We start from the raw sequence: 13,330 nt of genomic DNA on the forward strand, positions 1-13,330 counted from the left end.
GGGCAACAGTGAGTCTGTGGACCATAATAAAGTCTTGCCTCACAGAAAACATAGGGCTCTTCTAAATATACATATTAGAAAAGTGTTTGATTAAAATACCAGATTGTTTTTATCTTCTGTTACCAAAATGTATTGCTGAAAGTTGTCCTTTTTTCGCTTGTTTAAAACAAAACCCATTATGATCACAACAGAACTACGTGCTAAGGGTACACTTTTACTGCATCATACAGGAATTGCTTAATAGGTAAAAATAAATACCTTAAAGTCTGAATGCTGTTTTTGATTAGCAGAAAAAGAAAAAGGAATGCACTGAAGCAAGATGGTAACAAAGTGTATCATGCAGTATTTTGGCTTAATGTACGCAGTATTGCAAACCCATGATGTGACTGGAGGGCGGGGGTTTTAATCCATTACATTCACATGACAGCATTTAGAATTCAAATTGTATGTGAAGGCAAACTGTGTGGAAACGTGGAAAATAACTGGGATGCCTAACAAAAGCGTGCCAGATGTGTTATTGTTTCAAGCATGCAGAGCTAATGCTTGAAGGCCTATCACAGCAGAATGAACTCCTGCTACTTCTAGTTCTTTACATTACTGCTTTGTTGACGCTGGCTGCGGTCTGGTCACGGTCAGCAAGTGCTGTATGGCGTTAGGAAGTTAACCCACAATTTCTGCAGGTTCAGTGACCAACTTAGATCCATCCCATGCTGTCTTGAACTGTTCAGGAACCGGAAATTCTTTCTGGTAAGAAACAAAAGCGACAATGATGGTTAAATAAACAATGGATACCTCATGAAAACTGGTGGAATACTATTAGTGCTACATGACTGAGAAGGCATTGATAGCTCAGACATGTCAGGATTAGAGAGAGGCCTTCTTCATTACCCTAGGAAGCTATTTTACAATACCACACAGGAAAAAGCCTTGTTGCTACCCAGTTTCAAATGGCCTTGGTATGGTACTACTTTGCAATAATCCCTCTCACACAATTATTTGGAATAACTGAGTAAATAAGCCTCATGTCAGAAATGACTTTAGATTCCATCAGCGTCTGGGTTGAAAGACAGTAGAAAGGCTTTAGATGTGGAGATTTAGAGAGGAGTCTAATTTTAAGGACGAAAGCAGTATTATAATACGGAAGAATAAAATAGAAAAGAACCCTATAATTTTAAGTGTGATACGCTTCAAAAGACTCAGCATCCCTTGTGGGGTACGCAAAACGAAGCAGAACATCAAAGAAAGTCTCCTTCCATTCCATGTATTCGGTGAAAGGATGAGAGATGTCATTGGGTCTTTCTCTGTTTGCAGTAAACAAAAAAACAATGTAAAGAGAAAGGGGTTTTTTGTTCAGACCTCAAATAGGAGTTTTGATAGCCAGTAATTTCAGATTATATCATAATTTGAGACAAGATTCATCTAAAGGACCTTTTTTTTTTTTTTAAGAAATAGATTAATTTGCACCTACTGAAAATTGTTCCCTTTTTAGTTTTCTGAAGCTGGTCATGCATCAGTTACTTTTGGAAATGTGGTGCATGAGGATTCTCTTGTTACATATTTTCTTTTATCAAGCCTAAACCCATTTACGAAACACAATTCCAGCCCAAAAGATTAATGAGAAATTTGAGTTCTGTCTATGGCCATTCAGTGCAATTTCAACACTGCTCTGTTGAAGAAACTAGGAAACAATTATGAGTATGCTTTGCCTGCATGATCCCTTGCTAGTGTGTGAAGCGACAGAGCACAACTTTACTGGAAATGCCGGTGGGCATAGTATGAAAATCTTACTAGAACAGAAAAGGAGCCGGGAAAATGTACCTGTTTAAGGGGCTTTAAAGATGTTGTGTTGAAAATGCTAGAATGTACTACAGATGCTACCCATGTATCAGCAGCTTTAGAAAAAACAAGTATATTATACTGTATTATTTCATTCGTAGTAGTATTATATTTAACTTAGTTTTGACATCATCATCTTGAGGCTTGAGTGCTCTTGTGTGAAGTGAGTTTCTTTGGGAGATTATGTTTAGATATCAAAAAAGAAAATTAAATGGACAGGAGGTGAAGCCATTAGCTATCAAAATTGAAAGAAATAATGTCATGTTTGATCTTTGAAATCACTTTGTGCCCCAGCAAATAAGGAGTTCTTCCTGCACTGATAGCTAAGGTATCGGAACATAGAAATTCAATTGTTTTGGATCATTTTTTGGTGATGTCATATGTGTGGTATCTTTAGTTTCTATTCTAGCAGTTTAAGTGCTATTAGCTACCAAGACTAGCAGGGAAGGGTGAGGAAAGCTTGACAAATATCTCACTCACATAATCACCATCTTGGGGGATGAGTATGTTCATTTCGGATGACTTGGCACTCACAATCTCACAATCTAATGATTCCTCACTGAGGTAGATGTGGCAGCCTTCTGTTTTGTTAATAGAAATGGTTGGCACTTTCCCCATCACCTGCAAAATAAAATATACTTAATATCAAATCTTAAAATGCACACAAAGATGCTGTTAATAAAATCCTCATTGGCTGCCAGGTCTAATTTTGGCCACCAACATCTGATCTATGTGTCAGCTGCCTGCATGATGCCTCTATTTGATTTGTGAGACACTGAGAATTCCTGGTGGTGGTAACAAGATCTATACACAACAGCAAACATATACAGTAAGCTTTTAATATACAGTTTGATGAAAGTGCTTTCCTGATTCTCTCTCATTTCAGTGGCACTTTTGTGCTGATATTTAGGTGGTGTTCACCTTGATCATCAGTGAGGACTGGTTAAGAAATCAAACGTCAACTCCAACCCAGTAAGGGCAAATGAAAGATCTCAGCATACAGTAGTACTCAACATGTAATTTGTAACACATTCGGAAGACTTCAAAGCTCTTCCAGGTTTTACAGCATACAATAGGAAAGGGGTTTCATCCCCTTCAGGCAAGCTACAGTTCTAAAAAAGTACTGAGATCAATTAAATTAAATCTCTAAAGGTATTATGTCATTTTAAAAGCAAGCACAAGATTTACTTGAGGGGAGAAAGGGAAATTTCTTGTCTACAATTCTACAGATTATTAAAAGATTTCTTCATGGCTAACTGGCTGACTTGCTGGTTCTCAGTAAAAGTTCTCCCTTCTCCTCCTACCCTCTCTAGCAGGGACAACAATATACTCTGGACAATGCATCAAAAGGGCAGAGGTTATTCTGAGCCATAAAACAGTAACAGCATGTGATAGATATGTATTTGTTAATGGAAGAGTGTCTCCCATCATTCAAGTTAAGAATATATTTTCAGCTTCAGTTCCTTAAATGTGACAGCAAACCAAGAGCAAGTGGTCTGTCCTCTTGTATCCTATCCTGGTCCTGAAGTCTGATCTATGTAGTGGATCAATGCATTTTAAACTTTCTTTTCTTTAATGGGTTCTTGTTTAATAGAGAACTAAAGGAGGGTGTGCTGAATAAATTTTGCAAACATCGGGGAGGAAAAAAAATACCACTGAGAGAAAGAAGAGACAAGCAATATGGCACTGAAGAAACTATTTCTATCAAAATCTATAGGATGAATTTACTGAAATTTGTTGCATTAACAAGTCACGTATTTGGAAATTATAAGCTTAGGTCTTACAGATACTGAGAAATTTGAGGTGCTCACCACTTGGCATACTCAAACCCTGCAGCAGCTGCCTGATTCAAGCAGCATATAACCAGACTCTGCCTTCTTAAGTGAAACTCAATTCTGCTCCATGGCATAGAGGCCTTATACAATATTCATAGAACCTGCTTAATCAAAAGTATTTCAGTTCTTAGAAAAGATATTTGCCTTTTATTTGAGTATTAACAAGCTGTGGTTTTGCTATTCATTACATATGAATTCTTTCAGCTTTTCCATGTTCTAGAGGTAATGATAAAAATAATCTAATTATTTAAAAAACCACTCAAATAAATGCCTGGGATCTTTAGCTGATGGCACACACGTCCCCAGCTGAGAAGGCAATATATGGATTTAAAATACATATATTTTCTTTTCATGAAAACCACATTGAAAATTATCTCTGATGAAGCTTTGCTTACTGGGTATCAAAGACAAAACCAGCAGAGGTTCGCAGCCATTTGTAGGCAAGTGACTACATTACTTACTCATGTAATGTGTCATATGTCACTGTCAGGGGAGATTTTCAAAATCCCAGCACCTGCTTTCACCTTAGATCATTTAGTTGTCCTTTGACAGTCTAGAAACATTTCAATTGAAAGAATAAGAAAAAAAGAAATAACCAACTTCTGGGCTTAGAAATCAATTAGCTAACTGCCAGAATTTGTGCCATAAGCTCTGCTGAACTTCCAAGTGCTAGGAGCTGTTTAGCGTGAAAGCAAGAAAATTAGGGCCAGAAGTAACACTTCTTACAGTGTATACATCTCTCAGCTTCACTGGAACCAGAAGGGACTGGGCTAAGGGAGGTTTGTTCTCTGATGGTCTGTAGTTTTCATAGGCATTTTCTAAATCCATCAGCAGAATTTAGTGCATATAGAGATACATTTGGATGCATCAAACTCTTGTTTTTGTTGTGCTCCCATGAGTTTTTGAAATCTCTTGAAGCTACATGTTGGCCTGATTTTTCCTGATTATTCTCTGTCTATCTTTGTTTTTCAAATAGATATTTACCTGAATCTGAATATCCCTGGAATTGATCACTTCCACGATTCCCACGACGTTGTCAAACACAAGGCCAAACTTTTTACAGTTGTCTAAAATAAAAGCAATCATAAATAAGAAAGGCAAGATAAAAGCAAATACATGCACACCTGCTACATTAACTATGAAAATTCCCAGTCTTGCACCTGCATAGCTGAGTGATTTTACTCACGTGATCAATCCACTAAAGGGAATGGAATGATTCAGATGCATTATTAATCACATAAGTAATTTTTTTCCAGATTGGCATTTAAAGCCCAGCTGAGCTATCCACTCACCAATAGTAATTGAATTGATTTTTCCTTTTATCTGAAGCGTAGATTTGCTACACTTAAAAATGTAGGCCACTTGCTTTAGTTCAGTGTTGGTAATGACCAGGTCATTCTTATCCTCTTGATATTCCTGTTTCAAAAGAAAGTTTATTTAATTGGTTGTCTTTAACTAGCTAACAGTCAGACAGAGTTTAGTACAACTTATTCTCGAGTCATTGCATCTTCAGTTACAACAGAGCAATATCCTTCCTGTGGCTTAAAAATCTAATCTGCTTGGCCATCACATATTTTACCCTTAGATGACGTGCAAATTGTAGAGCTGCAGAACTGAAGAATTTAGCACAGACCACGACAAAACCCATTAATTTAGTAGCAAAGACATTATGCTCACAACAATTTAAAAATGCACTTGCAAAACTGTTGCTTGGCTCCCATCCAGTTTAGACCGGCACCTTGAAGAACGGAGCAAGTTTTTGTTCCCCCAAATGTTATACAATGGTCTATAATAGTGTGTTATGAAGAGGTAAATTAACTCCCAAACTTTAAACAAATTAATCTTTTCCATCTGTAGAATGAGCAAAGGGAAAACACTTCTCTACTTTTAAGCATGGAGGACATACTTGCATGGGATGGGTAATGAAAAATAAATGTATAATTCCATTGGTTAACAAAGCTGGAGAAATTGCTCTGTGATAATGCTGTTATCTCTTACTTCTACAAATGACCTGCAAGAAGGGATTTCAATTGGAGTTCTCCACTGGACTTGTTTCTGGGGGGTTGTCTGATTTTGCAAGGAATTTATTCTGACATTCTCCAGTTCAGATGAATTAGTATATGATTCTCAGAGACAAATTAATTAACTTTAGATGCTACAGAATAGTAAAAGCTGAACTGTAGCAAGGCAGAGCGATGCAAGACTCAGCCCATTTCAGCTGCAACTTTGATTTGTTGTGCCTTGATCATGGACAGCCTTTTGCAAGACACTTCAGTGCTCAACCTGGTTTGTAATGTGCAGGGCACAGTTCAGAGGTGTGACTGGAACTCACCACTCTCCACTTCTTTCCCTCTAGCTCCAAGACAGGGGGATGGCTTTGCTGCGGCGAATTCTTGGGAGAGGTGGGACTCAGAGTATGGCTTTTTGTTGGAGAACGAACAGATGGACCTTGGGCACGTAGGCTGGGGTTTTTGTGAGTCTTCTGGTCATCAGAGACATGTCGAAGCCCTAAAAAAAAGGGTGTTAATGAAAGAGAGTCTGTTGTCCACTCCTAAGGGTATCCATATTTAAGCAGGAAAGGTTCATTTGTAATTGTGTAAATTAATATGTGAATTTACATTTTTTATTTCCTCAAGGTTTGCCTGGGTAACAACGTAAAGTGTAACTGCCTACATATTTTTAGCAGTTCATCTAAAACCTCTTTTACTGTGGATGGGCTATCTTAGTATCTTTAACAGGAAATGCTGCAATGTCTTCTAGTCCCTCTCTGTCTGCAACAAGCTCTAAGACCTTGTTATATCATTTTTTTCCATCCATAAAAATTATATACTTTTTCTAATTTATGACAATATTTGACCTGTCCCTGAAGCATTAAAGACAGATGTATCAATCGTATTTCAACTCCTAGCCATCCACTGTAAATACAACTGTCCAGTATTAATACCAAAAGCTTTATTATTGTACTCCCCACTGAACTGTGAGCCATACCTTTTCACCTGATGTAACACATTTTGACACAGGTTCAGTGTAAATGTAAATCAGAAAGGGGGATAAATTTTTATTGCAATTGCAACTTAGAGGTTCACCAGCTACTGGGGACTGAAGATGTCCAGCTTGGCTGCCTTCAAATTAAAAAGATGATTCTAAATAAATGGTGTGAATTGCAGGTATGCTGAACATGTTTGTGTGCTGTTGCCTCTAAAGGGGTTTTGGTAGGCAATCTCATCCATTAGACTGACTGCAAGCCTCAGAAAGATCTGAGTGGCTTGAATGTAACTTAAAAATATAGTGGAAGTTAGGTTAATACATATAGCGGCTCTTGATGTAGTTTGACTCGTGGACCAAAATTGGATTTCTTTTCTCCTGACCTTTGGTAATTGCCTCTCCCTGGTTAAGCTGTGCAAATAGGGCTGAGCGAGCTGCAGTTCCTTCATCCTTTACGGTTTCTGTATCAAAGATGGGGGGAGGTCCAGGTGGTGGCGGTGGTGGCGGTGGCGGTGGGGAGACGCATGACCCGCTTGTTAAAACAGATCGCATGGACATGGGTGATGCAACAGGACCCTGTTTGAGAGAGATGGAAATGGTTTTACATACGGTGTTGCAAGGAATGTTGTCCTATGATAACTCATATTTATTAACATCCTTGTGGGCTGTGAGTTGGAGGGATTCTAGGCAGCCACAGGCTCAGGAGAAATTCTGACACCATAATTGAATGTAATACTGTGCATCTTTCCCTGCATTGGAGCAGGCAAGGCTGGAAAGACTGACAGTCCACAGGGCTACCTTACTGCAGGACTCCTCCACCTAAAATATTTCTCTCAAAGGCTTGTCAAGACCGATGTTAAAAATCTTTAATAGTAAAGATTCCATAATTTATTTCAGTATTTATTTACATAAAAGGGAAAATGTATCATTTTTTTCAGATACCAAATTCAGTTAGCCATAGATTGGTGTGCAGGCAGAAACATACAGAAAATGTTTTGATGTAACACAAATAACTGTGAAGGTTATGAACTGTCAGTTATACATATGCAACATGTTAAATTGTAAAATGCCATTCTTCAGACTGTTCAAGTAATCTGCAAAGATTCAAATACAGCAGAATGTAAAACAATGGTGATTCAAGTCTCTTATTTCTGAAATTCAGTATTTTTTAGTTCAATTTCTCTTTTTTTTTTTTTTTTTCAGTCACAGGAGATCACAGCACACAAGTTATGAGTGAGGGGGGCCTGGTAAAGTAAGTAATCCAATCTTTTTTTCAGTTTGCATAACCAAAAGTACATGTTTTGGTCTGAATTATAATGATTACATAGGATAGTATAAAACAGACATCTAATTATGCACTATTAATGATCTAATTATGCACTATTATTATTACACACCCTAATAAAAAATGTTAGATAGAATCTGAGAAATTGAGAATGTCTTTTTCTGTCCTGCCACTGAGTGTCACTCTGATACCACCTCTCTGCAGCAGAGCTGAGTGTTTTAAAAGAACCGTTGTGAAAAATTAGATTGGTTCTGATGAATTTAGGTAACTAGACAGACGTTGTGCATTGCACTAGTACGTATTTCTTAGGTGGGCAGATACAATGGGAAGATGACAGGGGCTTACAGAGCCTCCAATTGGCTACCTTTGTTAAGAGATACAGGTTGTTGAAAGTGCATACCTGGTAATCAATACTGGAAACAGACACTGCTTAGCTGGACTCAGAGGATATTTTTAACCGTTTATGATGCCACTCCTTTCTGCTTTCCACTAAACTGAAACTGCTAGCAAAGTATCCACCTAGTTCATCCATCTCCCATGAGTGAAACCTGTAGCTATTTTTTAAAAAGTAAACTTGTTCTGGCCTATAATCCCAAACTGGTAATGGGAAAGTGGCTGAGGTACAAATGCTCTGGTTTTTTTTTTTCTCTTCAGACATACTTTTTTTCTAAAAAAAGAAGCCTGGCACATTTGAGTAAATAACTGCATTCAAACCTCTTAGTCTTTATGACCCTAATTAGAGTAGCATGGAAAGGGAATAATATTAGTTAACCTCTTAATGTACACCCTATATTGGCACAAGCATCTTCAGCATGTAAGTACTGTTGCATTTGAAAGAGCTGTTTATGGAATACGTTAGTGATGAATACATAGCATGATTCTTTGTCACGTTAGTGATGTTAAACATGTTAAAACTGCATTGCACTAAAAAGACCGTTGAATCCCCAGTACTTGGGTGCCTAATAAAACTGATGCAGTGGCACAGTTTGACTGTTTCTGAAAGGATCCAAGGTCTCTTAAGGGAATGAGATCTCTTCTATGCTATTAATTATTTTTGATCAAATGTAAACAAATGAGAAGAATCCCCTTTTGGAATTGATTATCATTTATTGTCAAGATATACCGGAACTGATGTAGACTGCTTTTAGAGACATTTCATTGTTGCATGGATACATTTAACTCAGAGTGTTTCTGCTTACATACTTAGTAGTTACAGGCTATTGTTGTAGGCTGGGGACAACTTCTTCATTGGGCCCTCAATTTACAGTGCCTGTCTTCCTGCCTTTGCTAATGCCAGTAGAGTTACTTGCAGCAGAGTCAGCACAACTGTGAATTATAATAAAAAAGAAGAATGTAAGTGGATTTAGTGGCACAATCAGTTGTTGCTGCCTGAGGTGCGATAGAGATCTTCCCTATCTGTTGCCTGCAACCATAGCAACTGAATGCACTATGTCCTGGTTATCCAGAATTATGAACATTGCATTTGCAGGGCTTTTAAAAATACTCAGATATCCAGAAATGGCACTCACCGTCCACAGTGCAGTGTGAACAAGCAGTTATGAATTATGTATGCTTTATGGGAGGAGGTTAATAGTAGTATTGATAGTGGTTAATAACTTGTAGTCTGAGATAAAAATCTGATTTCCCAAATTCCAGACTGACATCTGATTTCCCCAACATACCTTATTGCTTCCACCTGCATAAATACAGTGCTGTGACTTCCAGAAACTTGTGTGTGTAAGACTCGTATGTTCATTTGGCATTAACACCAACTAAATCTGCAAAGGCTGCAAAGATGCATTAGAGAAAAAGAGATGGAGAAGTTATCTGGGTATTCTCCATGCAACACAGAATGGTGTGTCACCCTGCCAGTCTCTTTGCTTAAAGTGTCAAACTGAAGGCCATCACAGACCACATAGGAGACTCCAGGCTCAAATGATGCTGCTGAGTTGTGCATCAAAGGCAGTTTCCCAAATGGCAACAAAAGTATGGGAATGTCTGTGTAACCAAGGTGGAAGCAAAACTCAGAGGGATTTATCTGTGGAAGTGGATGATCTCTCTCCCAGAACTCTGAAAGAGCTATCTTGCCAAAGTACAGACAAAAAGGAATTTTAAATGCATCAATCAAGTTTGGACTTGGTTTTGTACGACTGGAGAATGTCTTATTTACTTTTAAAGAAAGAACAGAGGTAGTAAAGGATCTGGGAAACTAGGAGCATCTTTCCTGTCTAGAGTAGTACTGATGAAAAGACAAGTCTAGCCAAAAATCTCAATTCTTGACCTGAGGAGTGAAGACATTCTAGTCCTTTGAGTGGGTTCCAAGAGCAGGAAGAAAAATTTATCCCTTGCACTCACGCTGCCCATCTGACTCCTCTTTTCTTTACAAACCTGGTCCCTCCACCAAAGTCAGTTGCTATCTCCACTGAGCTCAAAAGATTATGAGTTAGATCTAATTAAGAACACAGGAGCTGTCACAAAGTCTCGGAAGACACCTGGGGTTTAGTCACCCTTCCCGCTTTTCCTCTTAATTTGGTGCAGTCACAGAAACAACAGATGGACTGAACCTTTGTTGTTAACTTTCCTCCTGCATGACAAATTCTTGTTCTGTTTATAACCTGAGTTACAGCTACACAAGCTAACAGACATTGTATCATTATATTTTCAATTATGTCTGAACATCTATGGCCATTCTGGAAGCTGCAAACAATTTCAAACATAAATTAGGCCAGGCAAAATTGAAGGATAAATCAAAGGAAAAAAGGTCGCTAAAGCACAGGGAGGGACTAACTGCACCACTGCAGATGTATAGTCTTATGGCACGGACACATACAGAGACTTGCTGTAAAGAGGGGTTCGGTCTCACTCTGGCTTTTGTCTTTTTTTCTTTGCCATTTTGATTTACGTGACTGAAATCAGACTAACATGCAGGTGAGGTGAAATTTTTTTGTGGTAAAAGTGGCTCAGGGAAACTCTAACAAGGCAACAGAAAGCAAAAAAAAAAAAAAAAAAAAAAAAGAACTGGAAATACAGAAGACACGTTGCACTTCTTGCATTCCCTGCATGCCAGGAAGATAGGACCTGTGCTGCACTCAAAAACACTGATGCAAAGGGTGCTTTTAAAATCAGCCTAGTGAAGTGGTTCCAGGAACTTTCTTTTTTGATTAGTTTTGACCTCTGTTAATACATAGACCTCCAAGTTACCAACCTAAGTCACTGGCAATTGGTTTGCTTCGTTCCTTAGTCACCCTTCTAAGACCACTTAGACCCTCAGGCTCTGGAATATTTCTGAACCAGTCTCTTAAACTGTTCTAGTATCTGGCAATACTTGTGTATAGTCCTATCCAATTTCAGCTAAAGTGCCCTTCACAAAGTCCATTCATTTCTGTTCTGTATAGGGTGGTGTTTGTGAGAGCTGCTGGGAATAAAATAGCATGTTATATGCCCGCAAAAGTTCATCTATCCTAAAGCAGCAGGTGCTTCCCAGCTTTGCTATTTGCAAACAACTCTTCAGATTAAATTCAAGCAGATGTTAACAACAGTGTGTCTTTACACAAAGAGTATTAAGAGCCACTTGGACTAGCAAAGGTGGTTATTTGCAAGCTGCCTTTCTTCCTCTTTTATTTCAGCTGTTTGCCTTGGTAACAGCTGCCCTTCTCAGTGCTGTGGTGTCTATAGACAAGTTATCCTGATAGCCGCCTGTTCACGTTAACATGCTGGTGTAGTCATTTTACCATTGTTTGCAAATACGCCCCTTGTAAGAATCATCAGGGGAACAGACAGCGTCAGCATTACTTTGTAAAAATGTAATGGAAAAATAAGCTGTTAACTTTTAACCTGCTAGCTTTGTATCACAGTGAACTTCATGTGCTTTAAACCTTGTTCCTGGAGCTTTCTGAAATGGGGGAAAATGTCATTCTCTGAGTAAGGTCCTATCAAGAACAGGAGATGTGGGCCCTGTGGCCAGGTAGTAACAGATCTGTAGGGGATAGAACACTCCAGAAATTTCCTCCCAGGGAAAAAAATTGTCTCTGACTTCCAACTAAACCATGCTCTGAATGGGGTGACAGCAACGGGTCAGGGTTTGCTCCTTGCTGGATAGCCCAGAGCCGTTGACTGAGCTCAGCAGCTTCCTCTGGTGACAGTGTCCAAAGCTGCTCACAGAGCTGGGTCTGGTAAATGCGTTATTATTATCACAGGGCAAGAGTGTGCAGGATTGCAGTACAGCCTCCAAGTATGTTGTGTTTCTACCTTTATCTTGTAGGACTGGCAGAAGGGTGAGGTACTCTTCTTTTTCTCCTTGCTGGCTACCTAGCTGGCTCATTGGAAGAAAGAAATGACTGTTTATGTTGAGGCAGCTGGCTGGTTAAAATTCATCTATACTGAATCTCATCTAACTCCCTTGAAATTACAGTAGAGGTGAGTGAAACTTTTTGCTTCTGAGAAGCTGGGCCTTGTTACAGCACATTTCTCCTAAAGGCTTCCCCTGGAGCACAGGGCAACAGCCAGTCTTGTTAGAGAAATCAAATGCTGTTCAAACATAACACAAGTGCTCTGGATGACATACTATCAGTAATTTTTGGTGCCCATATGCAGCTTGGCATGCCTTTAGGTCTAAACCCAGCTACTGAGAGACAGTAAGAATTTCTCTTTATGTCTTATCACAGATGTTGCTATTTCCTGTGCCATTCTTGCCGGGTTAGCCTTCCATGTCACCGTTACTATATTTGTAGTATTGTAGCAGCGAGGACCCCTCGTCAGAGGCTTGTAGCTCTGGGGATACAAGAGGCTTATGTGCCAGGCCCTGTATAAACACGTGCCATGCTCCTCTGTGTTTATCTAGCTTTAGGCCAACACAGCACAGACACCGTGGGGAACAAAGTTCTTATGGTAGAAACCTGCTGTGGAGTATTTGACACACATTTCTTGTAGATGCAATGGTCGTTTTTACTCAGGACGAACAGATTATAAACATCTATACAATGCATACAAATAGGTTATATATGCCTGTGTATAATACATAGTACCTATTTTATTAGTCATTCATATTAAGAGGTTAAGTATCTATTTGCAGCTGAGACAACAGGTAGCTTAGATAGAGGCATAAAATCCCTTCCTTAATTTATTGAAAAGCCTTCTTTTCATGGCAGCAGATAAACAGGAATCCTAATAGGGAGTACGCTCTTCTCAAAAAAATAGATATCTCTGTTTTCTCCCTCTCTCCCTTTACAGTAATCCTAGTTTCACACCTAAAATGATTTCAGCATTCTGTATTGTTCTTTCCATACATATGCACAGCCCAAGACAAGAATAATGAAGCTCAAAATATCATGTATCAACCTGTGGGAACAGGTGGACTGTGACTCAGGGGCACAGAGCTCCTGTTAAGGTG

At 38.9% G+C, this 13,330-nt stretch overlaps 1 protein-coding gene across 1 annotated transcript in view; it reads right to left on the reverse strand.

Moving 5' to 3' along the window:
* Window positions 1-213: 213 nt before the first annotated feature.
* CAP2 (CAP, adenylate cyclase-associated protein, 2 (yeast)) overlaps window positions 214-13,330 on the reverse strand; it is a 53,185-nt gene continuing 40,068 nt past the window's right edge. Inside the window, exons 7-12 of the mRNA XM_010072410.1 lie at window positions 7,040-7,232; window positions 6,004-6,179; window positions 4,964-5,087; window positions 4,656-4,738; window positions 2,317-2,457; window positions 214-744 (exon numbers count right to left, since the gene is read on the reverse strand). Of these exons, the coding sequence (XP_010070712.1) occupies window positions 661-744; window positions 2,317-2,457; window positions 4,656-4,738; window positions 4,964-5,087; window positions 6,004-6,179; window positions 7,040-7,232 (801 nt within the window). The 3' untranslated portion in view covers window positions 214-660. The remainder of the gene's footprint in view (window positions 745-2,316; window positions 2,458-4,655; window positions 4,739-4,963; window positions 5,088-6,003; window positions 6,180-7,039; window positions 7,233-13,330) is intronic.

This window comes from Pterocles gutturalis, unplaced genomic scaffold (genome assembly GCF_000699245.1).
Source record: "Pterocles gutturalis isolate BGI_N339 unplaced genomic scaffold, ASM69924v1 scaffold8277, whole genome shotgun sequence".
Classification (NCBI taxonomy): Eukaryota; Metazoa; Chordata; class Aves; order Pterocliformes; family Pteroclidae; genus Pterocles; species Pterocles gutturalis.